The 24,583-nt window shown below is 42.3% G+C and overlaps 1 protein-coding gene across 2 annotated transcripts; it reads right to left on the bottom strand.

Annotated features, from left to right (window-relative positions):
* Window positions 1–711: 711 nt before the first annotated feature.
* LOC109163239 lies at window positions 712–19,991 on the bottom strand. 2 transcript variants are annotated; one of them, XR_002051229.1, is made up of 12 exons: window positions 16,413–16,546; window positions 16,051–16,317; window positions 15,725–15,841; window positions 15,546–15,614; window positions 14,905–15,021; window positions 14,746–14,826; window positions 5,506–5,619; window positions 3,200–3,423; window positions 2,932–3,112; window positions 2,476–2,592; window positions 1,521–1,658; window positions 712–1,439 (listed from the first exon to the last, which is right to left on the bottom strand). XR_002051229.1 is itself a non-coding variant. In XM_019311999.1 (12 exons), the coding sequence occupies exons 2-12, from the start codon at window positions 17,151–17,153 to the stop codon at window positions 4,604–4,606; spliced, it is 1,398 nt and encodes a 465-aa protein (XP_019167544.1). In that variant the 5' UTR covers window positions 17,154–17,459; window positions 19,720–19,991; the 3' UTR covers window positions 4,358–4,603. The 2 variants fall into 2 exon arrangements, 1 of the variants encoding a protein (XP_019167544.1); XM_019311999.1 differs by lacking the exons at window positions 712–1,439; window positions 1,521–1,658; window positions 2,476–2,592; window positions 2,932–3,112; window positions 3,200–3,423 and adding exons at window positions 4,358–4,612; window positions 4,693–4,773; window positions 4,852–4,968; window positions 16,728–17,459; window positions 19,720–19,991 and having other exon boundaries at window positions 16,051–16,145; window positions 16,461–16,632.
* Between the last annotated feature and the right edge of the window lie 4,592 nt (window positions 19,992–24,583).

Here is a 24,583-nt window from a genome sequence, read left to right on the forward strand (position 1 = left end):
ATATAGAAAACTCCAGTGCACTTGTTTGGACCATTTTAGTGATAACCTCAACACCTAAATGAAGGGACAGGGAATAAGTAACAAGAGTATATAAATTATAGAAGACCATTGCTCTTATATAATGCACCTATTGCAAACCACGCGTTAGTGGGATCAAATTGACACATCAATCAAATGACAACTATGAGCCTTATGAGGGCTAAAATCGACACATCAATCAAATGTCAACTATGAGCGTTATGACGGACATACTCATAACGAGCTGCTATGGGGTGGTGGGAAATTGTTGCTATTACTAAACTAAAAGGAAATAAACTAAACTAGCAGTGGGTGACAAGTACATGTCAGACAGTTGCAAAATGGCGGTTTCACATCTCGGATCCAGGAATTTGTTGCGTTTATTTTCTGATTGTGTTATTAGTATCAATCAGGTCATCGACATTGGGAATACTTCCAATAAATTAGTTTGGCATCACACATTCATTGGCCTCACACATTGATTACTCCCATTACTGTGTTCATATGAGCAAGTAATAATTACACATCTATTTTAAAATCTCAACATAAGTGCATGTTGGCAACTTTCTTTTGTTTGGCGCATTGGAAATACTTTCAGTATATTAGATTTCTTCTCCCAAAAGTATATTAGATTTCTATTAATATATTGGTAGGATACGTATACATAGTAATGCACCACTGCACCTAGAAATATAATGTTAAGTATTCATCTCATATTCGTTTAACATAGCAGGAAACACCAAAGAGAGTATATGTCCCGCCTGTAGAGGATAGATTTAGTAACAGCAAACTGCATCGCACCGCCACCCGAAACAACGGGCTGCACCACCAACAAAAAGAGCCCAGTGTTGCACTGTTTATTATATGCTAAAAAGAGGTGCACCCCTATTTAGCACAGCAAGACTACACATCTACACATATTATGTTTGCGAAAAGGATAAGTTAACCGACTACTGCAATCGGTCACAATGAACTAGCCCCAACCTGAAACATCCCTGTACCCAAAATAAAGGTCCCAGTTTATTAACTATTGCTTTTCAGAGCTGCCCCCTAGGCAGTTGTTAGGCCAGTTGGCGCGTCGTTGATTGAAGCATCTGTGCAACCCTCACGCGGTCGTACTCCCCCACACGTGCGATAATATTTTGCACGTGGACATTTGCGGCGCTGAGGATGATGTTGTGTAGGAAACGCTTGCGAAGGTTGAGCATCAGCGGCGTGCCCCCTGCTTGTAACCCACAATACCAGGTGGTGGATTTCTGACCAACATATGACTCCATGTGCCTCATCGTATATACCGCTGACTCTACACCGGCAGTGGGTTCTCCCCATGCCACCATCATCCTTTTAGGTTGCATATCCCTCAGACGTAGTGCACGCACCGGCTGTTGTTTTCTCTCAAGATATGCAGCTAGGAGGTCCCTCTGTAATGCCGACCAACTTTAACTAGTAAGTGGATTAGAACTAATGGGTGTGACACATGGTTAGCCGCATGTGATACTCACCAATTCCCCCGGGATGCGTCCGTATATCTCTATGCTATCGCTGACAGCTGGAGCGCTGTCAATAATGTCAAAGGTCCCATGCTTGAAGCTGATGCTGATCATGAAGAACCGGCTGTTATGCATAATCGGGAAGATATACTGCAAGAACAAGTACAACATATTACACGGTAAACACATACAAACTTTAATATTGCAGGCAATTAGACAGCGTGTACGACTTGGTACTGTAGCAACTGCCATTCTTTTTTTTACATCAACCAACAAGATTCTAAATTACAAGGCAATATAGAAGATAGCAGCAGGAATTCTACTTGAAACTGAGAATATAGTACTGAAATGCACAACTATTTCCCATGGTATTGTTATTCAATGCAGCTTTGTGTTATTATTGAGCCTTATTCGTTGTGTTTTTTTTTTTTTTTTTTACTGAAATCTTGTTGGTATCACAGTACATTTTTTTTGTCCCACACTATTTTTTTTTTTGTTTTGTTTTGTTTTTTTTTTTTTTTTTTTTCTGAAATGTCGTCACTAACATAGCATTTGCACAGATATAACGAACAAAAAAGCAGTTGTAATTCTACTCGAAACTACTAATACAATCCTCCAATGCACAACTACTCCCCATGGTATTGCTGTTAAGTGTCGCTCTGTGTTTGTGCCTTATTCGTGGAGAGTTTTTTTTTTTTTTTTTTTTTTTTTTTTTTTTTTTTTTTTTACTGAAATCTTGTTAATATCACAATACCATTTTTTTTTTAATTCACACTGCACTTTTTTTTTTTAAAACCGAAATGTTGTAGGTAACACACTGCACTTTTGTGTTTTATTTTTCTTTTGTTTTTTTTTTTTTTTTTTTCAAACTCACACTGCACTGAAATGTTGTAACGTGTATGCACCCCAGATTAAAGGAACCTGAAAGTTTCTGGCAATTAAAAACAAAACGGTGAGCAAAGGTTACCATGTCGAGCGTGGCGATCCCCACATGGTCGGTAGCTTGCACCTCTATATCAAGTCTTCGTGTGAACCACGCTAGTCTATCATTCCGGCTGCAAGTAGCAGCGACCACCGTCCCAATCTGCATGCACACATTGTTATGGATTGCCAGGGAGCACGTAATTAGTGTATGCACTAACAAAGTAGCCCCGCAAGTGGTTTCTGTTTTTTTTTTTTTTTTTTTTTTTTTTTTTTTTGCAGTCCGTATTACTAACAGACTGACAGTGAGAGGAACCTGATTTTTAGATGCGTAAGTACTAACAGTAACACTAGGTATGCATTATAATCTTCCAATTAACCGCCTTTTAAAGTTATGATAAACCCAGAAGCTAAAAGTATGACTACCCTAATTTTAGTGCACAAGAAATAGAAAGGACAATGAAGACATAGGGGACTGCTAATGGTACGTAGAGCTACATACCGTAGTGGCTGGAGTTAAAAACATGCGTGAAGATACCCCGGGCTTCCTATAGTTTTCCCTCGTATTGAGTACAAAGCACTAGGCATCGACCATCACTTTAGAGATGTTTGACCCCTCCTTGAGTGTGGTGAAGTCCGCCCATCTCGCTTTTCGGGCCGCATGATGGAACAGCACTTCATTGCTAATAAAGCAACACATACAACGCGTGTTATATAGAGTTAATGCCCCCTCCCCCCTCATTTTCCAAGCTATGGTGTACGGTACTTACCGGTCGCCGTGCGGTGAGTCAAAAAGCCACTTCCAGACGACATAAATGGGTGGGAGGGGAGCCGAGGGGTACCCGTTTGCGGCGTTGAAAACCATACAAAACGGTTCGCTGTCATTCCCAAGTGGGCTCTTGCCTTTGTGGAGTGCTCCAGGCCTCTTGCCCAGTGGCACACACGGCGGTGGTGATTCCAGGATGAACCCCCCCTGCTGTGCAGGGCGGTGTACCTGCACGAGCTAATTAAATACCCCTGCATTACTGCCCTAGTGCACACACTGCGTGATGTCTAACCTGTTACCTGGGGAGTCAGCGTGGTAGCATCTGACGGGCCAGGCGTCCTACGCTCAAACCTCAATGATGCCAGCGTGCGCAACCCCCGCTGCGGCGTAATGGTCCCCCCGTCTACTGTCCCTGTAACGGTTAAGTGCACGCATCAGAAGATAACACATGTAAACCCTTAAGATAAGAAAAAACTAAAGTAAATCAGTAACCTGCATAAGTTGTGTGGTCGCATTTGACGGGCCAGCTGTCAACCCCTCCATCCCTGGACGCGTCTCCCTTACCTGCACCACCTGACATGGGGTAGTAAATCAATCACCCATTAAGATCGAAATGAAAGCTTAACTAGACTAGACCCCAGCACATATTACATTCAACGAGCCAGCCGGCATATCCTCCACCCTCTGTGATGCCAGCTCTTGTGTCATCCCTAGGCTAAAACTCGGTGGCTCAAACCCTTCTGGACTGGGCTCCCTGACTTGCACCCCCTGAAACAAACAATTGCATAAGACATGTAAGTTTTAACGCCCTACCCTCGTAGTGCACTGTTGATAAAATAAAACAAAAATATTTGCATCGGCACTAACTATAGGAAGCAGAATGAGTGGCGAGATAATCGGAAAACTAAATCACAAGAAAACTTCCATAATGGTATAGTAAGTCAATAGAATATAAATATAATAGCCAGCAGAATGAGTGGCGTTTAGGCCGTAACCTGTCGAGATTGCATGGTTCCATTTGCCTGGCCAACTGGCATATCCACCACCCGCTGTGTCGCTAGGTCCCGCGTGACGGCCTCCTCAACCCGATTGACCTCCCTGAATAACTGGGAGGAGTGCCAGAACGGGTCTTCAAGGTGCTCTGGAGGTAAGACTGGCGCGGTGGTCACTTCAGGGACCCGATTGGGTGCGACTTCAGCCGGGGCCGGTATAAAACCCGAGATCAAACTGGCGACCCCACCGAGGTGGTGGTGTACCTGCACGAGCTAATTAAAAAACCCTGCACGTGATGTCTAACCTGTTACCTGGGGAGTCAGCGTGGTAGCATCTGACGGGCCAGGCGTCTTACGCTCAAACCTCAATGATGCCAGCGTGCGCAACCCCGGCTGCGGCGTAATGGTCCCCCCGTCTACTGTCCCTGTAACGGTTAAGTGCACGCATCAGAAGATAACACATGTAAACCCTTAAGATAGGCAAAAACTAAAGTAAATCAGTAACCTGCATAAGTTGTGTGGTCGCATTTGACGGGCCAGCTGTCAACCCCTCCATCCCTGGACGCGTCTCCCTTACCTGCACCACCTGACATGGGGTAGTAAATCAATCACCCATTAAGATCGAAATGAAAGCTTAACTAGACTAGACCCCAGCACATATTACATTCAACGAGCCAGCCGGCATATCCTCTACCCTCTGCGATGCCAGCTCTTGTGTCATCCCTAGGCTAAAACTCGGTGGCTCAAATCCTTCCGGACTGGGCTCCCTGACTTGCACCCCCTGAAACAAACGATTGCATAAGACATATAAGTTTTAACGCCCTACCCCCGCAGTGCACTGTCGATAAAATAAAACAAAAATATTTGCATCGGCACTAACTATAGGAAGCAGAATGAGTGGCGAGATAATCGGAAAACTAAATCACAAGAAAACTTCCATAATGGTATCGTAAGTCAATAGAATATAAAAATAATAGCCAGCAGAATGAGTGGCGTTTAGGCCGTAACCTGTCGAGATTGCATGGTTCCATTTGCCTGGCCAACTGGCATACCCACCACCCGCTGTGTCGCTAGGTCCCGCGTGACGGCCTCCTCAAACCCGATTGACCTCCCTGAATAACTGGGAGGAGTGCCAGAACGGATCTTCATGGTGCTCTGGAGGTAAGACTGGCGCGGTGGTCACTTCAGGGACGCGATTGGGTGCGACTTCAGCCGGGGCCGGTATCAAACCCGAGATCAAACTGGCGACCCCACCGAGGTGGTGGTGTACTTGCACGAGCTAATTAAATACCCCTGCATGTGATGTCTAACCTGTTACCTGGGGAGTCAGCGTGGTAGCATCTGACGGGCCAGGCGTCCTGCGCTCAAACCTCAATGATGCCAACGTGCGCAACCCCCGCTGCGGCGTAATGGTCCCCCCCGTCTGCTGTCCCTGTAACGGTTACGTGCACGCATCAGAAGGTAACACATGTAAACCCTCAAGATAGGCAAAAACTAAAGTAAATCAGTAACCTGCATAAGGTTTGTGGTCGCATTTGACGGGCCAGCTGTCAACCCCTCCATCCCTGGACGCGTCTCCCTTACCTGCACCACCTGACATGGGGTAGTAAATCAATCACCCATTATGATCGAAATGAAAGCTTAACTAGACTAGACCCCAGCACATATTACATTCAACGGGCCAGCCGGCATATCCTCTACCCTCTGTGATGCCAGCTCTTGTGTCATCCCTAGGCTAAAACTCGGTGGCTCAAACCCTTCCGGACTGGGCTCCCTGACTTGCACCCCCTGAAACAAACGATTACATAAGACATGTAAGTTTTAACGCCCTACCCCCGCAGTGCAATGTTGATAAAATAAAACAAAAATATTTGCATCGGCACTAACTATAGGAAGCATAATGAGTGGCGAGATAATCGAAAAACTAAATCACAAGAATATAATGGTATCGTAAGTCAATAGAATATAAAAATAATAGCCAGCAGAATGAGTGGCGTTTAGGCCGTAACCTGTCGAGATTGCATGGTTCCATTTGCCTGGCCAACTGGCATACCCACCACCCGCTGTGTCGCTAGGTCCCGCGTGACGGCCTCCTCAACCCGATTGACCTCCCTGAATAACTGGGAGGAGTGCTAGAACGGGTCTTCATGGTGCTCTGGAGGTAAGACTGGCGCGGTGGTCACTTCAGGTGTAACACCCCAGATTTTCAAGATATTTAAAACTTATAAAATAAAGGTGAAATCTCATTAAATCCCAAAACAGAACACAAGAGTACGAGGTGCTATGCCACACCTGAGCTAGAAAACTCAGGTGCACAGGCTAACTAACTAATGTCTTAATAATGTAAATGCGTAAACATGGCACGCAGGCCGAAAGGGAAACTAACTACTTCTACGTTCCAAGTTCTAGCGCGCTCCAGTGACTTATTCTTCTGTGCCTGAAAGCCAAATATATCTGTTCAGCGAGAGATGCTGGTAACCCACTCCAACGCGTTGAAATACAATACATATAGATATATATAGATATACGAAAACCATTTTGAACATGAAGATATATCCTACGAACTCTAGCCTTTAAAACAGGGATAGACTCATCAGATAGGGCTAAGCACAGACAGCAGTTAAACCAACATGTATAGTTACAAACAGGCAAGGCAGGTAAAGATAAGCATAATTAATGATCATAACCCAACACATGCGATTCCCAGTATAAATCCCCTAGTCACATCCCCAAGATACTCATAACAACAACTCATCCGTATTTCATCACATAGCACACTTTGTTGGCGCCACAGGACCAATCGCATGCCCATACATGAGGGTCAGCGCATATAGCTCTGACACGGCCCCGCAGCACCCTGCCCCGTATCGCAACACGGAGGGGTCGATCGCAACCGACCGATGAACCGCAGCTCATCATAGTTTGATCGCAACCAAACAGTGGACCGCAGCCCAAGAGTATGTCATCTGACCGCAGCCAGGAAAGTATGAACCGCAGCTCATATAGAAACGTTTGATCGCAACCAAACGGTGGACCGCAGCCCAAGAGTGTAAATCTGACTGCAGCCAGCTTCTGAACCGCAGCTCAGGAATAACCAATCTGATCGCAACCGGATTGGGTATCATGCACACATAACACATAGCAAGCACATGCAACCCACATTATCACATTGGGAAGGGGGAGAAAACGTATAACAAAACCTATGCGTGATCCTTCACATACTAAGAATAATCCTAAGGGGTTCATACTTCTTTCACCTAGGTCAACGGGATACCAATTCAACTAGCATGCAATATATAAGACACATTCAACCTACGAACGGTACCCGAAATATTAAACTAGACATAGGCACGATAGACGGAGTCCGTTGAGACACCACGGGGGTCGGGGGAACATCAAACGGGGAAGCCAAAATCCCAAAGTGGGGTTCAAACCAGCGGGTAGCCGGTGGGTGAGGGATCACCCGCCGGCTGCCCGCAAATCCGGGCAGCGGGTGCCCGGGGGCAGCTGCCCGCCCGCCGGCGTTGCCCAAGAAGGCCGCGGGTAGGTGGCGGGTCCCCTACCCCCACCTACCCCCCACTGACTCTTTCATCACAAAAACGCCCCGGGAACCTTTGTGGAACCCGAAACCATGCTTAGACACTTTCCAACGCAATTGATGACGCACGTAGACAATTAACGGATCAAAATCAAGAAACATACGGCACATAACCTATCATGCTTTTCTAAACACAATCAACACCCAATCATGCGAATTCCCACCCCATATACCAAGAATGATATCATACGATACAACCTAGGGTTCTAATCACTTTTAAATCAACAAGGACACAATTCATCTTCTAATATCAAGATTCGGTAAGAATATTACATAAACATCAAGAACATCTTACAATTATCAAGAACATCATATAATCATCAAGAATGTCATATAATTATCAAGAACACCATAATTATCAAGAACCTCTCATCATCAAGATCACCCATGGAATCATCCCACCAATAATCAATAATAATATCACAATCATCAATACACAATAATATGGGGAAATCCTAAGAGGGGAATCATAGCTATGAAAATAGGTTTTGTTCAGACATGGGTTATCTCTTAGCCTTAATTAATTCCTTGGCTATGAAGGGTCTTTCTTTAAGCTTTCTTGCTTTCTTGATTTCTTCTAAGGGGATTCTTGGAGCTCTTTTGGGGTGGTGGGGCGTTATTCTCGTGGGGATTCTAGGTGCCTCCTTATGTTCCCTATTTATATACCTAAGAGTCTTACTTAGGCCTAATTACTATAGGTTTGCTAACTCTATTCCTTTTGGGACTAAGGATTGGGTTTAGGGATAAGGGCCCATGGATTATGGTGGGCCTCCCTAATTAATTGTTGTGATTTAATTCTTTCTCTTAGGTGATTAATTAAATGATTTAATTGGTTTTTAGGGATCGTAACACGGGGTGTTACACTCTCCCCCCTTACAAGGGGCTTCGTCCCCGAAGCCCGGCGCGTTTAATCCATTCTTTCACCCCTAGGCATTCCGCATCTTGGCCTCCCGGTTAGGAATGCGGCCCCACGTTTTGCCTTAGCTGGGGTGACTGGATTTCTGGTGGTGTTGTGATAGAAAGGTTTTGGGTCTACCTCGGTCTCCTGCTCCTGAGCTGGATGCCCCGCGGGTGCCCAAGGTGGCCTTAATCGCTGCCACCCTCTGATCTAGCGCGCGCGTCGTACGGATCAAGGTTGAGAACCCTTCCTCCATGATTTGGTTTTGTCGGTTAAGTTGCGCGAGTATGCGCTCATCGATCGAGCCCTCGTCTAGCTCCCTTGGGTTCCCTCTTGATCGTGGGTGCAACGATGGGTCAGGCTCGTCATCCTCCTCAGGGTTCTCATTTCCCTCTAGGATTCCGCAATCTTGCATTGCTCGTTTGAGCTTCTTGTTGGAGATGTCTAATTGGTCGACCAATTCCCTTCGTTCTTCCTCGGGTTTTTGGCAAATCTCTTCGAGGGTGAGGTACTGTCCTCCCTCGGTGTAGTAGATATCATTACGGCGTAGGTTCTGGGCATTAAAGACCATGCCATTTGCGGTCTTGACCTCGGTGTGGCTTAGGTCCACCCCCTTTTTCTCCATGATCCAACTTAGGATCATCCCGTAGGGTAGGCTAAGTCGGTTGCTTGATTTGCAAAACTCCATGTGTTTTAGAATGAGGGCCGGCAGGTTGAACTTGATTTTGTGTTTCAAGAAGTAGGCAAAGGTGCACTCTAAGCTCCCCACGTCCTTGCTTTTATTGTTTGTGGGCAAGAGGCTATCGGTTACAATCATAACCAATATCTTTTGTTCCGCCGATAGCCACTTTCTATTCGGTCGTGTGGCCGAGGTGAATCCTTCCTCTTTCCCGAGGAGGTACCCGAGGTAGTCCTTGTACCCCGTGTTTTGGGTATCAATCCACCCCTTTCGGTCATAGCTTGACACACCCGTGGTGGTCAATTTCAAAAGCTTGGCCAACCGGCCTTCGGAGAGTATAATTTCCTTGCCGCGGACCTTGGTGGTGATTTCTAGTTTATCACCCCGTTTGGTGGCTATAAGATGTTGATAGAATTCTTTCACCAATTCGGGGTACGTATCCCCTTTGATGGTGAGGTACGTATCCAAAAGCCCTTGGTGTTTAAGCATATCAACTAATCCCGGAGAAAATTGGTCGGGTTCAAGGGCTTTACCTCCGATTACGGTGTAATCGGCGTTGCTCCATTCCGGGGTACGGGTCCCGAGGGGTTTCTTTGGCATTGTGATGCTTCACTTGATGGTGACGTTTTTCCGGCGAGTTTTTTCGGCGACTTTCCGGCGGGGCTGCGGCGGGGCTCCGGTGTATTTTTCCGGCGGTCTTTGGCGGTGCGGCTCTGTTGCGAGGGAGGCAGCGGCGACTGGGCTCCGGTGTTGGCTTGGCGAGGTGGGGCGGTGGCTTTCGGTGGCGTCGGCAGTGGTGGCAGCGGGTGGAGCTCGGGCAGGTGGCGGGCGGCGCTGGCGTCGCGGGCGTCCTTCGGCAGCGAGGTCGGCGTGCGGTGGGGCGCCGTCTGGGTGGTCGATGGCGGCTCAGGCCATGGGCGGCGATCGAATGGGGCTGCTGGTTCGGTATTTTTGGGTGGCGGGGAGTTGTGTAGGAGAGGGAAGGGGAGAAGGTGAGGGAGAAGAAGAAGAAGAAGGGTTTTTGATTTGGGGATTTTGTGGGTTTTAGGGATTTGTAGGAGCTTTAACAAGGGAGTGTTCCCTTTACATTTCAAGAAACACCTTTAGTCTAGTGGTCAAGACCTTGGTCTTGTGAGTGGGAGGTCAAGGGTTCCATTCCCATTAGTAACACTAGGCCTTTCTTGATGGTGCGGTCCTTCTTTTTTTCCCTCTTTCGTCATCTAGTGATGGGAGGCTTGGCTTGTTATATAATTTTTGGTTTCGTCTTTATAAGCAGGATCGAATTTCGATCAAATCTTTTATTTATAATAATTCCAAAGTAATCGCTAAATAAGTAGTTTCACTATGAAGGTGATTACAAGGAATTGCTGGTTTATCCTAGACAGAATTCGTCTTCTTGATTTTCTCCCGCGGGGTTTGCGTGGTCCTCGTCTTCCGGGGTTAGGTCCCCCTCCTCGAGGTTGCTCTCTTTCCCGAGGTCGGCCTGAGTACGGCTCATGACGAATATTTTCCTGGGAGCGCCGTAGTTCCCTTGGTGGGTGGTGTCTCCGTGTTGACCTGTGGTGGTGGGGCGTGGCCTTTGGGGTTGAACGCACTGGAAGGCCTTGTGCCCTTCTTCTCCGCAGTTGAAGCATCGCCAGGGATTGCCCATGCAATCTTTTCCTCTATGGCTTTTGTTGCATTTTGGGCAAGGGAAGCTCCTTGGGTTTGCTTCATTGTTCCCTAGGGACGGTCTTTGGTTGGTCAGGTTGCTTGGTCTTGTGTTAGTGTCGTTCCTTGTTCTTTTTACCAGTGGTGCTCCCCCTCCGGTGTTCCTTTTTCGTATCTATTCCTGAACCCCGCGCTGGAGTAGTTGGATTCGATAGAGATTGGCGGCACTGGCGTAAGCCTCGTTGAGTGTCCGAGGTCTGCTTACCACTAGTGCTTTCCGGGCTTCGAAGTTGAGGCCCGAGACGAATCTTTCTATTTTGGTTACTTCGGTGGGGACTAGCTCTGGTGCGAAGCGCGCTAGTTCGAGGAATCGCCTGTGGTATTCCATGACGGTGGCTGTCCCTTGTTTTAGATGGAGGAACTCTTCGTACATGGATGCCTTTACGTGTGTTGGGTAGAATCGTTCCCGTAGTCGTGTTTTGAGGTTTTCCCAATTGAACCCTGGTTCTTGTTGGTAAGCGGGACCCTCGTGGATCCACCAAAGATCGGCCTCGTGTCCGAAGTAGAACGAGACTATCTCTACGCGGCGTTCTTCTGGGCATTCCACTAACCCGAGAATTTTGTCGAGGGTTCGGATCCATTCCTCCAGGATCACGGGGTCCTCTTCTCCTGAGAACGTGGGTGGTTGATGATTCGAAACTTGTCGGGCGACGTCTGAGTTCGTGTTTGATGGAGGAGGCGGGGGCCTGTTGTTGCGAAGGGCTACGTCGCTTAGTGCCTGGGCGACTTGCGTTAGTTGTTGTAGTGTTTGGGTCAGGGGGTCGTGTGTGGCGGGTTCTGGAGTCCTTGATTGTCTTCTGTTTGGTGTCATGCTGTCGCCTTTCTGAGTCAATGTTTATAAGGACATTAAATTAGAGTTTGGTGTCCTTCTTTGACGTGATAAGTGGAGGAAGGTTTTCTTTAGACAAGGAAGGAATGAAGTGAAGGGGTTTATGCGTAGGTTTCACAACCTCACCGCGCGTCCTAAAATTCCCGAGTCCTATGTTCCTAAATACCTAGAGTTCAAGCCTAATGTCCTAAAGTTCGGTTTTAAGAGTCTTATCCTAGGGTCAAACTTAGGCTCTGATACCAACTGTAACACCCCAGATTTTCAAGATATTTAAAACTTATAAAATAAAGGTGAAATCTCATTAAATCCCAAAACAGAATACAAGAGTACGGGGTGCTATGCCACACCTGAGCTAGAAAACTCAGGTGCACAGGCTAACTAACTAATGTCTCAATAATGTAAATGCGTAAACATGGCACGCAGGCCGAAAGGGAAACTAACTACTTCTACGTTCCAAGTTCTAGCGCGCTCCAGTGACTTATTCTTCTGTGCCTGAAAGCCAAATATATCTGTTCAGCGAGAGATGCTGGTAACCCACTCCAACACGTTGAAATACAATACATATAGATATATATAGATATACGAAAACCATTTTGAACATGAAGATATATCCTACGAACTCTAGCCTTTAAAACAGGGATAGACTCATCAGATAGGGCTAAGCACAGACAGCAGTTAAACCAACATGTATAGTTACAAACAGGCAAGGCAGGTAAAGATAAGCATAATTAATGATCATAACCCAACACATGCGATTCCCAGTATAAATCCCCTAGTCACATCCCCAAGATACTCATAACAACAACTCATCTGTATTTCATCACATAGCACACTTTGTTGGCGCCACAGGACCAATCGCATGCCCATACATGAGGGTCAGCGCATATAGCTCTGACACGGCCCCGCAGCACCCTACCCCGTATCGCAACACGGAGGGGTCGATCGCAACCGACCGATGAACCGCAGCTCATCATAGTTTGATCGCAACCAAACAGTGGACCGCAGCCCAAGAGTATGTCATCTGACAGCAGCCAGGAAAGTATGAACCGCAGCTCATGTAGAAACGTTCGATCGCAACCAAACGGTGGACCGCAGCCCAAGAGTGTAAATCTGACCGCAGCCAGCTTCTGAACCGCAGCTCAGGAATAACGAATCCGATCGCAACCGGATTGGGGTATCATGTACACATAACACATAGCAAGCACATGCAACCCACATTATCACATTGGAAAGGGGGAGAAAACGTATAACAAAACCTATGCGTGATCCTTCACATACTAAGAATAATCCTAAGGGGTTCATACTTCTTTCACCTAGGTCAACGGGATACCAATTCAACTAGCATGCAATATATAAGACACATTCAACCTACGAACGGTACCCGAAATATTAAACTAGACATAGGCACGATAGACGGAGTCCGTTGAGACACCACGGGGGTCGGGGGAACATCAAACGGGGAAGCCAAAATCCCAAAGTGGGGTTCAAACCAGCGGGTAGCCGGTGGGTGAGGGATCACCCGCCGGCTGCCCGCAAATCCGGGCAGCGGGTGCCCGGGGGCAGCTGCCCGCCCGCCGGCGTTGCCCAAGAAGGCCGCGGGTAGGTGGCGGGTCCCCTACCCCCACCTACCCCCCACTGACTCTTTCATCACAAAAACGCCCCGGGAACCTTTGTGGAACCCGAAACCATGCTTAAACACTTTCCAACGCAATTGATGACGCACGTAGACAATTTACGGATCAAAATCAAGAAACATACGGCACATAACCTATCATGCTTTTCTAAACACAATCAACACCCAATCATGCGAATTCCCACCCCATATACCAAGAATGATATCATACGATACAACCTAGGGTTCTAATCACTTTTAAATCAACAAGGACACAATTCATCTTCTAATATCAAGATTCGGTAAGAATATCACATAAACATCAAGAACATCTTACAATTATCAAGAACATCATATAATCATCAAGAATGTCATATAATTATCAAGAACACCATAATTATCAAGAACCTCTCATCATCAAGATCACCCATGGAATCATCCCACCAATCATCAATAATAATATCACAATCATCAAAACACAATAATATGGGGAAATCCTAAGAGGGGAATCATAGCTATGAAAATAGGTTTTGTTGAGACATGGGTTACCTCTTAGCCTTAATTAATTCCTTGGCTATGAAGGGTCTTTCTTTAAGCTTTCTTGCTTTCTTGATTTCTTCTAAGGGGATTCTTGGAGCTCTTTTGGGGTGGTGGGGCGTTATTCTCGTGGGGATTCTAGGTGCCTCCTTATGTTCCCTATTTATATACCTAAGAGTCTTACTTAGGCCTAATTACTATAGGTTTGCTAACTCTATTCCTTTTGGGACTAAGGATTGGGTTTAGGGATAAGGGCCCATGGACTATGGTAGGCCTCCCTAATTAATTGTTGTGATTTAATTCTTTCTCTTAGGTGATTAATTAAATGATTTAATTGGTTTTTAGGGATCGTAACACGGGGTGTTACATCAGGGACCCGATTGGGTGCGATTTCAGCCGGGGCGGGTATCAAACCCGAGATCAAACTGGCGACCCCACCGAGGTGGTGGTGTACCTGCACGAGCTAATTAAATACCCCTGCACGTGATGTCTGACCTGTTACCTGGGGAGACAGCGTGGTAGCATCTGACGGGCCAGGCGTCCTACGCTCAAACCTCAATGATGCCAGCGTGCGCAACCCCCGCTGCGGCGTAATGGTCCCCCTGTCTGCTGTCCCTGTAACGGTTAAGTGCACGCATCAGAAGATAACACATGTAAACCCTCAAGATAGGCAAAAACTAAAGTGAATCAGTAACCTGCATAAGTTGTATGGTCGCATTTGACTGGCCAGCTGTCAACCCCTCCATCCCTGGACGCGTCTCCCTTACTTGCACCACCTGACATGGGGTAGTAAATCAATCACCCATTAAGATCGAAATGAAAGCTTAACTAGACTAGACCCCAGCACATATTACATTCAACGAGCCAGCCGGCATATCCTCTACCCTCTGTGATGCCAGCTCTTGTGTCATCCCTAGGCTAAAACTCGGTGGCTCAAACCCTTCCGGACTGGGCTCCCTGACTTGCACCCCCTGAAACAAACGATTGCATAAGACATGTAAGTTTTAACGCCCTACCCCCGCAGTGCACTGTTGATAAAATAAAACAAAAATATTTTCATCGGCACTAACTATAGGAAACAGAATGAGTGGCGAGATAATCGGAAAACTAAATCACAAGAAAACTTCCAGAATGGTATCGTAAGTCAATAGAATATAAAAATAATAGCCAGCAGTATGAGTGGCGTTTAGGCCGTAACATGTCGAGATTGCATGGTTCCATTTGCCTGGCCAACTGGCATACCCACCACCCGCTGTGTCGCTAGGTCCCTCGTGACGGCCTCCTCAACCCGATTGACCTCCCTGAATAACTGGGAGGAGTGCCAGAACGGGTCTTCATGGTGCTCTGGAGGTAAGACTGGCGCGGTGGTCACTTCAGGGACCCGATTGGGTGCGACTTTAGCCGGGGCCGGTATCAAACCCGAGATCAAACTGGCGATCCCACCGAGGTGGTGGAAACACTGGTGTCCCTGGGCCTGTCTGGGGTCTTCGCGAACCTTATCTGCAACGCGTGAGGCTACTTTACGGAGGTCAGCAATCATGGAATCTAGTTCACAGCCAAACCCCTACAGGATGAACATGGCCCACCCACAGAAAAACCGCGGGGAACAAGTTAACTACGCCACCATCATGATGTCTTAGCACATTTAGCAAATCGCCGCATGAGTATTTATACCTTGTTTGCATCCGGAATGAGGTCATGGTGCACCGGGTGGTCCCCTGTAGCGCCACCGCTGCCCGTGGTATCCCCTTGAGGGCTTGGAACCGTTGGAGCACGGGACGCTGCGCTGACCTGCAACCACACGTAGAGGGTGTCTAAAAGATTTTGGCAGTTGTAGAATTTTAATTACCTAACACTAGAATATCATACTACAACTTCCAGCTCACACCTCCAATAAAAACTACTAGGAATGTCGCCTACAAATTTCATTTTTCCCAAAACTGTGCTAGTGTGAAAAAACCTAGGTTGGGTTCAGTAGTGCCCCAAAAATGTAACCGTACCATGCTAACACCTGGTGTGTGACCTTGTTGCACTGGTTGTGGTCTGCTATCAGCCCGGCCATACCGTGTCTGTTCCACGGAGCTACGACACCTGGGTTGCGAGGCTGATGTCGAAAACGGTTCCTCCAACTGCCCGTACCCGAACCCCCCCGCATCAACCTCCTGTTGCTCCCGTGCATCCAACGCCCTTTTAGGCCACCCGTGTGCGGCCGGGTTGGCCCTGGGTACATTCCGCTCACCGGCTTTGACCCTGTCAACATAAAACAGCTGCACAAATATGTTTGCACGCATTATAACCCCATAAAACAAGCACCAGCAAGTTTACGCATCTACTCGTACATCCAAGCAAATGCATAACTTACAGTCAGCCCGGCCATACCGTGTCTGTTCCACGGAGCTACGACACCTGGGTTGCGAGGCTGATGTCGAAAACGGTTCCTCCAACTGCCCGTACCCGAACCCCCCCGCATCAACCTCCTGTTGCTCCCGTGCATCCAACGACCTTTTAGGCCACCCGTGTGCGGCCGGGTTGGCCCTGGGTACATTCCGCTCACCGGCTTTGACCCTGTCAACATAAAACAGCTGCACAAATATGTTTGCACGCATTATAACCCCATAAAACAAGCACCAGCAAGTTTACGCATCTACTCGTACATCCAAGCAAATGCATAACTTACAGTCAAGAACAGCAACGGGCCCGGGAATTTCCTTGCGGTGGTTTGGGACCAGCTATCATGGGTATTTACCAGGGAGCTTAGAAGATAACCACACCAATCAAGATCCTTGATCATCCTCACATCCTTAAACATGTGTACGGTCTTCTGGTTGGCATAGTCGTTGAGTGTGCTCGCCACTACCACACAAAAATGGCGTTTGAACCACACCCCACCTTCTTTGAGACTTAACGCCAGCGTGGCCAGCGCGTGCACCATGATATTACCGTTACGCTTCTTAACCTTACACCGCCATGCAAGCAAGTCTGGACCAACCATATGGGTATCCCGTTCGGTCATCGTAACGGATCCATTCGGGAGGCCCAGCACAGCTGCCACGCCTTCCTCCGTGATGCGTAGGAACCTCCCGTCGCTCAACTTTATGGCCATTTGTGCAGGGTTGAAGTTGCTTACCAACCAATGGCCTAGACGCAAGGGTAAAGCATTAACCCGGAGGCCCAGCAACCCCCCATGCCAATAGAAATAACATCCTTCCTCTGCTTTGTCGATAATCCGGTGAGCAGCCGTACAAGCTCACTCGGCCTCCCCCGCGTCTCAATCTGGGGGAACGGGGACACGATATCATGCACCGGCTCCGTATCATCCAACTCCTCGGGGTCACGAGGGGGGTGGGGGCCTCGTCATCCACATCGGTCCCATCGTTACTTAAAACGATTGGTTGTCTAGCATCAGCCCCTGTACCACCACAGAATTTGGTTACTAGCAGCATGGAAATGAAAGGGAATTTATAGTAGCAGTAACTACCTTTTATGGCAGCATACATTTAGGACACTACCTGCCTGTATTTAAGAAGTTACCCTCTGTTAAATGACTAGGTATCATTACTGAAACTGCTTACAAGTTATTTAATTCATTCCCTACTACTTACGAGAATTTGAGAGCTGTGGAGTAGTCCCTCGGGCCAAAATTAGGACTGTGCACAATTAAATAGCTTTTAAAGACCTGATTAATTAATTGGCAGTTCTTTTGGAAACCAGTTGTTTAATGTAAGTGCACTGCATGTAATTCTGCACATGTAACCTTCCTCTGCATATACATATGCAATTAATACCATATATTTGAAGAATCCCTATCTAAAATGGAGATATCGAGTTTGAAATATCAAGTTTGAAATAGTCGGGGATCATTTGAGATGTTCACCAAATATATAATGTCAAGAAGGATTTGGACAGTATTTAACGATATGATTAATTAACTGGTATTTAAAACACAAACTAGATGTTTAATGAAAATGCAGTGCATGTAATGGGGTCACCAGTAGGCACTACACATGTAACCTTCCTCCGTATATACATATGTAATTAATAACATATATTCGGAGAATTCGTTTATAAAATGGTGTTACTGAGTTTGAAATAGTCGCGGATCATTTGAGATGATCACCAAATATGTAATGTCAAGAAGGATTAGGACAACATTTAACGATATGATTAATTAACTGGTATTTAAAACACAAACTAGATGTTTAATGAAAATGCAGTGCATGTAATGTGCCTCACGCCAACCTTAGTGATCAAGTGAACAATCAAACTAAAAAATAAATAAAAAAGTACTTAATGCTACCAGCAAATACTGTACACTAACAAAAAAAAATAACAAATGATGTGGCAACTAAGCTCAGTATATAACATATGCAATTAATACCATATATTTGAAGAATCCATATCTAAAATGGAGATATCGAGTTTGAAATAGTCGGGGATCATTTGAGATGTTCACCAAATATATAATGTCAAGAAGGATTTGGACAGCATTTAACGATATGATTAATTAACTGGTATTTAAAATACAAACTAGATGTTTAATGAAAATGCAGTGCATGTAATGGGGTCACCAGTAGGCACTACACATGTAACCTTCCTCCGTATATACATATGTAATTAATAACATATATTCGGAGAATTCGTTTATAAAATGGTGTTACTGAGTTTGAAATAGTCGCGGATCATTTGAGATGATCACCAAATATGTAATGTCAAGAAGGATTAGGACAACATTTAACGATATGATTAATTAACTGGTATTTAAAACACAAACTAGATGTTTAATGAAAATGCAGTGCATGTAATGTGCCTCTAGCCAACCTTAGTGATCAAGTGAACAATCAAACTAAAAAATAAATAAAAAAAAGTACTTAATGCTACCAGCAAATACTGTACACTAACAAAAAAAATTAACAAATGATGTGGCAACTAAGCTCAGTATATAACATAGAACATTAAAAATGCAAGCTTTCACATAAACTGGAGTTTTCATCTGTTTCAAAGACAGTAGCTACCTTTTAGATGGGAATACTCCTAATAAGGATGCAACCATAAATCAAGAATTAACCGTTTTCATTAGATTGTGGGAATGCAGACAGGTAGCACCCTACTGTAAAACATATTAATAGCATATATTAGAAGAATCCCACAACCAAATGAAGAAGGCAACTGTGATCAACTAAACTAATTCTTTGCCTAGTACTAATAAGCATTTGGTGGGCTATGCAGTAAGTGGGCTATGCAGTTGTGCCTCAAGCCAACCTTAGTGATCAAGTGAACAATCAAACTAAAAAATAAATAAATAAGTACTTAATGCTACGAGCAAATACTATACACTAACAAAAAAAATTAACAAATGATGTGGCAACTAAACTTAGTATATAACATAGAACATTAAAAATGCTAGCTTTCACATAAACTGGAGTTTGAATTTGTTAAAATCCCATTTTAGTCTTGAATGTACCATAGAAACCCCCACTGTCTGCTTACTTCTGATAACCCTAGGAGCTAAAACTACGCCCAGGCCCAGTTCAGTTCTCCCAGCCCTCAAAGAACTACCCTAATTAGAGTGCATCACCAGTAGTGCACACCGATTTTAACCCCCCCCCCCCCCCCCCCCAACCCGCCAATATGAGCAAAACCAGAGGTGCATAACAAGGGACTGTTCTAACCTGAATGATTAAGTTGGAGCGCCGCCTGACGCCGGGCTGCGACCCTAGCCGCTATGCCGGACGCAGACAGAACCCCGCTGTCGGACCGGCGTTTAAACGGCGGTGTCACCGGCGACACTGGCTGACCCGCCACCCTCCTCCTCGAACCCCGCGCGCCACTGAATCTAGCCATCACGAGCTTGTGAATGCACGGCGTTGCTTGTGATCTTTGATTACACCGGAGCGAACGTCTCTGGTGAGTAGACTAGTCCGATTAGTCAGCTGGTGAAACACCCCCCCCCCCCCCCCCCCCCGCCTTGGGAGTCAAAAAAAGACTCGGGAATGCACTCCAGTGCTTGGTTGAGATTACAAACACACCCATTCCACAAGTGAAGTGTTAATAATTAGGCGTGATCCGGTGCACCAGCCTAATGTGCACTCTCGCTGATGGCCGTGCATCATGCCACATGCATGGCTGCTAAAAGTGCACAAGTGCACATACTAAGAGGAATTTGCACCAGAACTTTCTCTCTCTCTCTCTCTCTCTCTCTCTATATATATATATATATATATATATATATATATATAGATAGATATATAGATATAGATATAGATGGTAAGAGGATTATTGCTCTCTCTTTTCAAACATTTTTAATGTGCGATAAAAATGATCCCAGATCATTTACAAAGGGAGCCCGTGATTCTTTTTTTTTTTTAATTTTAATTTTATTTTGTATATAGTTTTGTTTTGGACTATTATTATTGTTGTTGTTGTTGTTATTATTATTGTTGTTGTTGATATTATTATTATTGTTGTTGTTATTCTAATTTGATTATTTGACAAATTCGTCAAAATTTTAAGAAATCCGTCTGTTTAACATTTTATATTTAAACAAAAAACCAAAAATATTATTGAATAACTTAGCAATTTGCTCCAAACTGCTAAAAACTAAAACAACTCATATATGTTTTGGGTTAATCTTTCTTAAACCCCCTAATAAATTTAAAAAAAAAATTAAAAAAAAAAAACTAAAATAAGAAGCCATTAAGATAAGGTTTCTTAAATAAAAGCATTTTGACACGTTGGTCTTCAATAGGTTGAGAAAGTGTACATGTAACAGGGTCAATCGAATAGTTATGCTATGGAACTGTGTCCACCTTGCAAGGTGGACACAATTCCATGTTTATAATTACTGAACTATATGTTCATTATTATAAAGTTATATATTCATAATCTTTGAACTTCATATTCATAATTATTGAACTCTATATTTACAATTACAGAACTTTATGTTCATAATTACTAAACTATATGTTCAAAATTATGTTCACAACACTATGTTCATAATAGTAGAATTATATACTCATAATTATTAACAATTTTGGAACAGATCTTGCAAGATGGATGGATACGGTTCCACAACACAATTTACCGGGTCAATAGTACTAAAAAAAAATTAAGAGCCTTTGAACTTCTCATTTGTAAAAAGCCTTTGGACTTCTTAATACTTACCCACATTGATGGGCAAGCAATTGTATGGTTATATAGAGGAGATCAAGAGCTTCTCTTTCCAAACATTATCAATGTGGGATCAAAATGATCCCACATCATTTACTAAGGGGAGCCACCTTTGTCTTCTTCTTATTTTTTTTAATTTTAATTTTATTTTGTATATAGTTTTGTTTGGGTTATTATTATTATTATTATTATTATTATTATTATTATTATTATTGTTATTATTATTATTATAATTATTGTTTTTGTTGTTATTGTTATTATTCTAATTTTATTTTATACTTGAACAATAATATTTTTATTATACTTGAACAATAATATTATCAATTATATTATATTATAGAATATAATACCATATATAATATTACCAATTAATAGATTTCATTTTTCAGTTGAGTTACCATGATTACATCCTCCCAAATGCTCTGTCAAGTCGGAGTGTGGGGGGCCCTTAGGGTTCAGGTTCATCCTTTTGGAAGAATTAATAGATTTTATTTAATTTCCATTTGACATTTACTTACAAAAAAAGTTTTGAATCTCTATATTCATAATTACATAACTATATGTTCATAATTATGCTCACAACACTATGTTCATAATTATAGAACTATATGTTCATAATTGTTGAACTATATATATTCATAATTATGAACAATTTTGGAATCGTGTCTACCTTGCAAGGTGGACACCATTTCACAACATAATTTATCGGGTCAATAGTACAAAATAAAAAATAAAAATCTTTGGACTTCTCAATACTTGTCCACATTGATGGGCAAGCAATTATGTTTGCAAAAGGAGCATTGCTCTTCTTATATAGAGGAGTTCAAGAGCTCCTTTTCTAAACATTTTCAATGTGGGATCAAATGATCCAACATCATTTACAAAGGGGAGTCCGTGGCACCCTTTTGTCTTCTTCTTATTTATTTTAGTTTTAATTTTATTTTGTATATCGTTTTGATTGGATTACTATTATTATTATTATTATTATTATTATTATTATTATTATTATTATTATTATTATTATTATTATTATTATTATTATTATTATTATTATTATTATTATTATTATTTTATTTGATTGTTGATAGATTCGCCAAAATTTTAACAAATTTGTCATTTTAACATTTTAACTTATATAGTAACTCAGTAGTTTGCTTCAAATAGCTAAAAAACTAATACAACACAAACATTTTGTGTTAATCTTTCACAACCCCCATTAATAATAAATAATAAATAAATATATAAATAAAAACTAAAATAAGAAGACAAAGTTGAGGCTTCTTAAATAAGAACCTTTTGATATCTCAATACTTGCCCACATTGATGGGCAAGAAATTATGTTTGTAAGGAAATCGTTTCTCCTCTTATATAGAGGAGCTCTCTCTTTTCAAGCATTTTTAAATGTGGGATAAAAATTATTTCAAAATCATTTACAAAGGGAGCACGTGACTCCCCTTTGTCTTTTTTTTTTTTTGTTTTTAATTTTAATTTTATTTTGTATATAGTTTTGTTTGGATTATTATTATTGTTGTTGTTGTTGTTGTTGTTGTTGTTGTTGTTGTTATTGTAATTTGATTATTTGGCAAATTCGTCAAAATTTTAAGAAATTCGTTTGTTTAACATTTTATATTTATCAATACATCAATATTATTTAATAACTTAACAATTTGCTCGAAACTGCTAAAAACTAAAACAACTCATATACATTTTTGGTTAATCTTTCCCAAATCCCCTAATAAATTAAAAAAGAATTAAAAAAAATTAAGAATCCATTAAGATAAGTTTTTTTTTTTTTTTTTTTTTTTAAATAAGAGCCATTTGACACGTTGGATTTTAGGTTGTGGAACCGTGTCCACCTTGCAGTTCTATGTTCATAAATACTGAACTATAAGTTCATTATTATAAAGCTATGTATTCATAATCTTTAAACTTCATATTCATAATTATTAAACTCTATATTCATAATTACAAAATTCTATGTTCATAGTTATTGAATTATATGTTCATAATTATAAAGATATATATTCATAATTTATGAACTTCATATTCACAATTCACAATTATTGAATCTCTATATTCATAATTACATAACTATGTGTTCATAATTATGCTCACAACACTCTGTTCATAATTATAGAACTATATGTTCATAATTTTTGAACTATATATTGATTATTATATTCATAGTTATGAACTATTTTTGAACCACGTCTATCTTGCAAGGTGGACACAGTTCCACAGCATAATTTGGCGGGTCAATAGTACTATAAAAAGCCTTTGGACTTCTCAATACTTGCCCACATTGATGGGCAAGCAATTGTATGGTTATATAGAGGAGATCAAGAGCTCCTCTTTCCAAACATTTTCAATGTGGGATCAAAATGATCCCACATTATTTACTAAAGAGAGCCACTTTTTTTTTTTTTTTTTTAATTTTAATTTTATTTTGTATATAATTTTGTTTGGATTATTATTATTATTATTATTATTATTATTATTATTATTATTATTATTATTATTATTATTATTATTGTTGTTGTTGCTGTTGTTATTGTTGTTATTTTAATTTTATTTTATACTTGAACAATAATATTTTTATTATACTTGAACAATAATAGTATCAATTATATTATATTATAGAATATAATACCATATATAATATTACCAATTAATAGATTTTATTTAATTTCCATTTGACATTTACTTACCAAATAAGTTTTGAATCTCTATATTCATAATTAAATAACTATATATTCATAATTATGCTCACAACACTATGTTCATAATTATAGAACTATATGTTCATAATTGTTGAACTATATATTCATAATTATGAACAGTTTTGGAATCGTGTCTACCTTGCAAGGTGAACACAATTCCACAGCATAATTTATCGGGTCAATAGTACAAAAAAAAAAAAAAAAAAAAGATCTTTGGACCTCTCAATATTTGCCCACATTGATGGGCAAGCATATATATGTTTGTAAAAGGAGCATTGCTCCTCTTATATATAGGAGCTCAAGATCCTTTTCTAAACATTTTCAATGTGGGATCAAATGATCCAACATCATTTACAAAGGGGAGTCCGTGGCACCCTTGTCTCTTCTTCTTATTTATTTTAGTTTTAATTTTATTTTGTATATCGTTTTTTTTTTTTTGGATTACTATTATTATTATTATATATTATATTATATTATATTATATTATTATTATTTATTTGATTGTTGATAAATTCTCCAAAATTTTAACAGATTCGTCATTTTAACTCAGTAATTTGCTCCAAATGGCTAAAAATTAATACAACACATACATTTTGTGTTAATCTTTCACAACCCCCATTAATAATAAATAAATAAATAAATAAAT

This window comes from Ipomoea nil, unplaced genomic scaffold (assembly GCF_001879475.1).
Source record: "Ipomoea nil cultivar Tokyo-kokei standard unplaced genomic scaffold, Asagao_1.1 scaffold3016, whole genome shotgun sequence".
NCBI classification, from domain to species: domain Eukaryota; kingdom Viridiplantae; phylum Streptophyta; class Magnoliopsida; order Solanales; family Convolvulaceae; genus Ipomoea; species Ipomoea nil.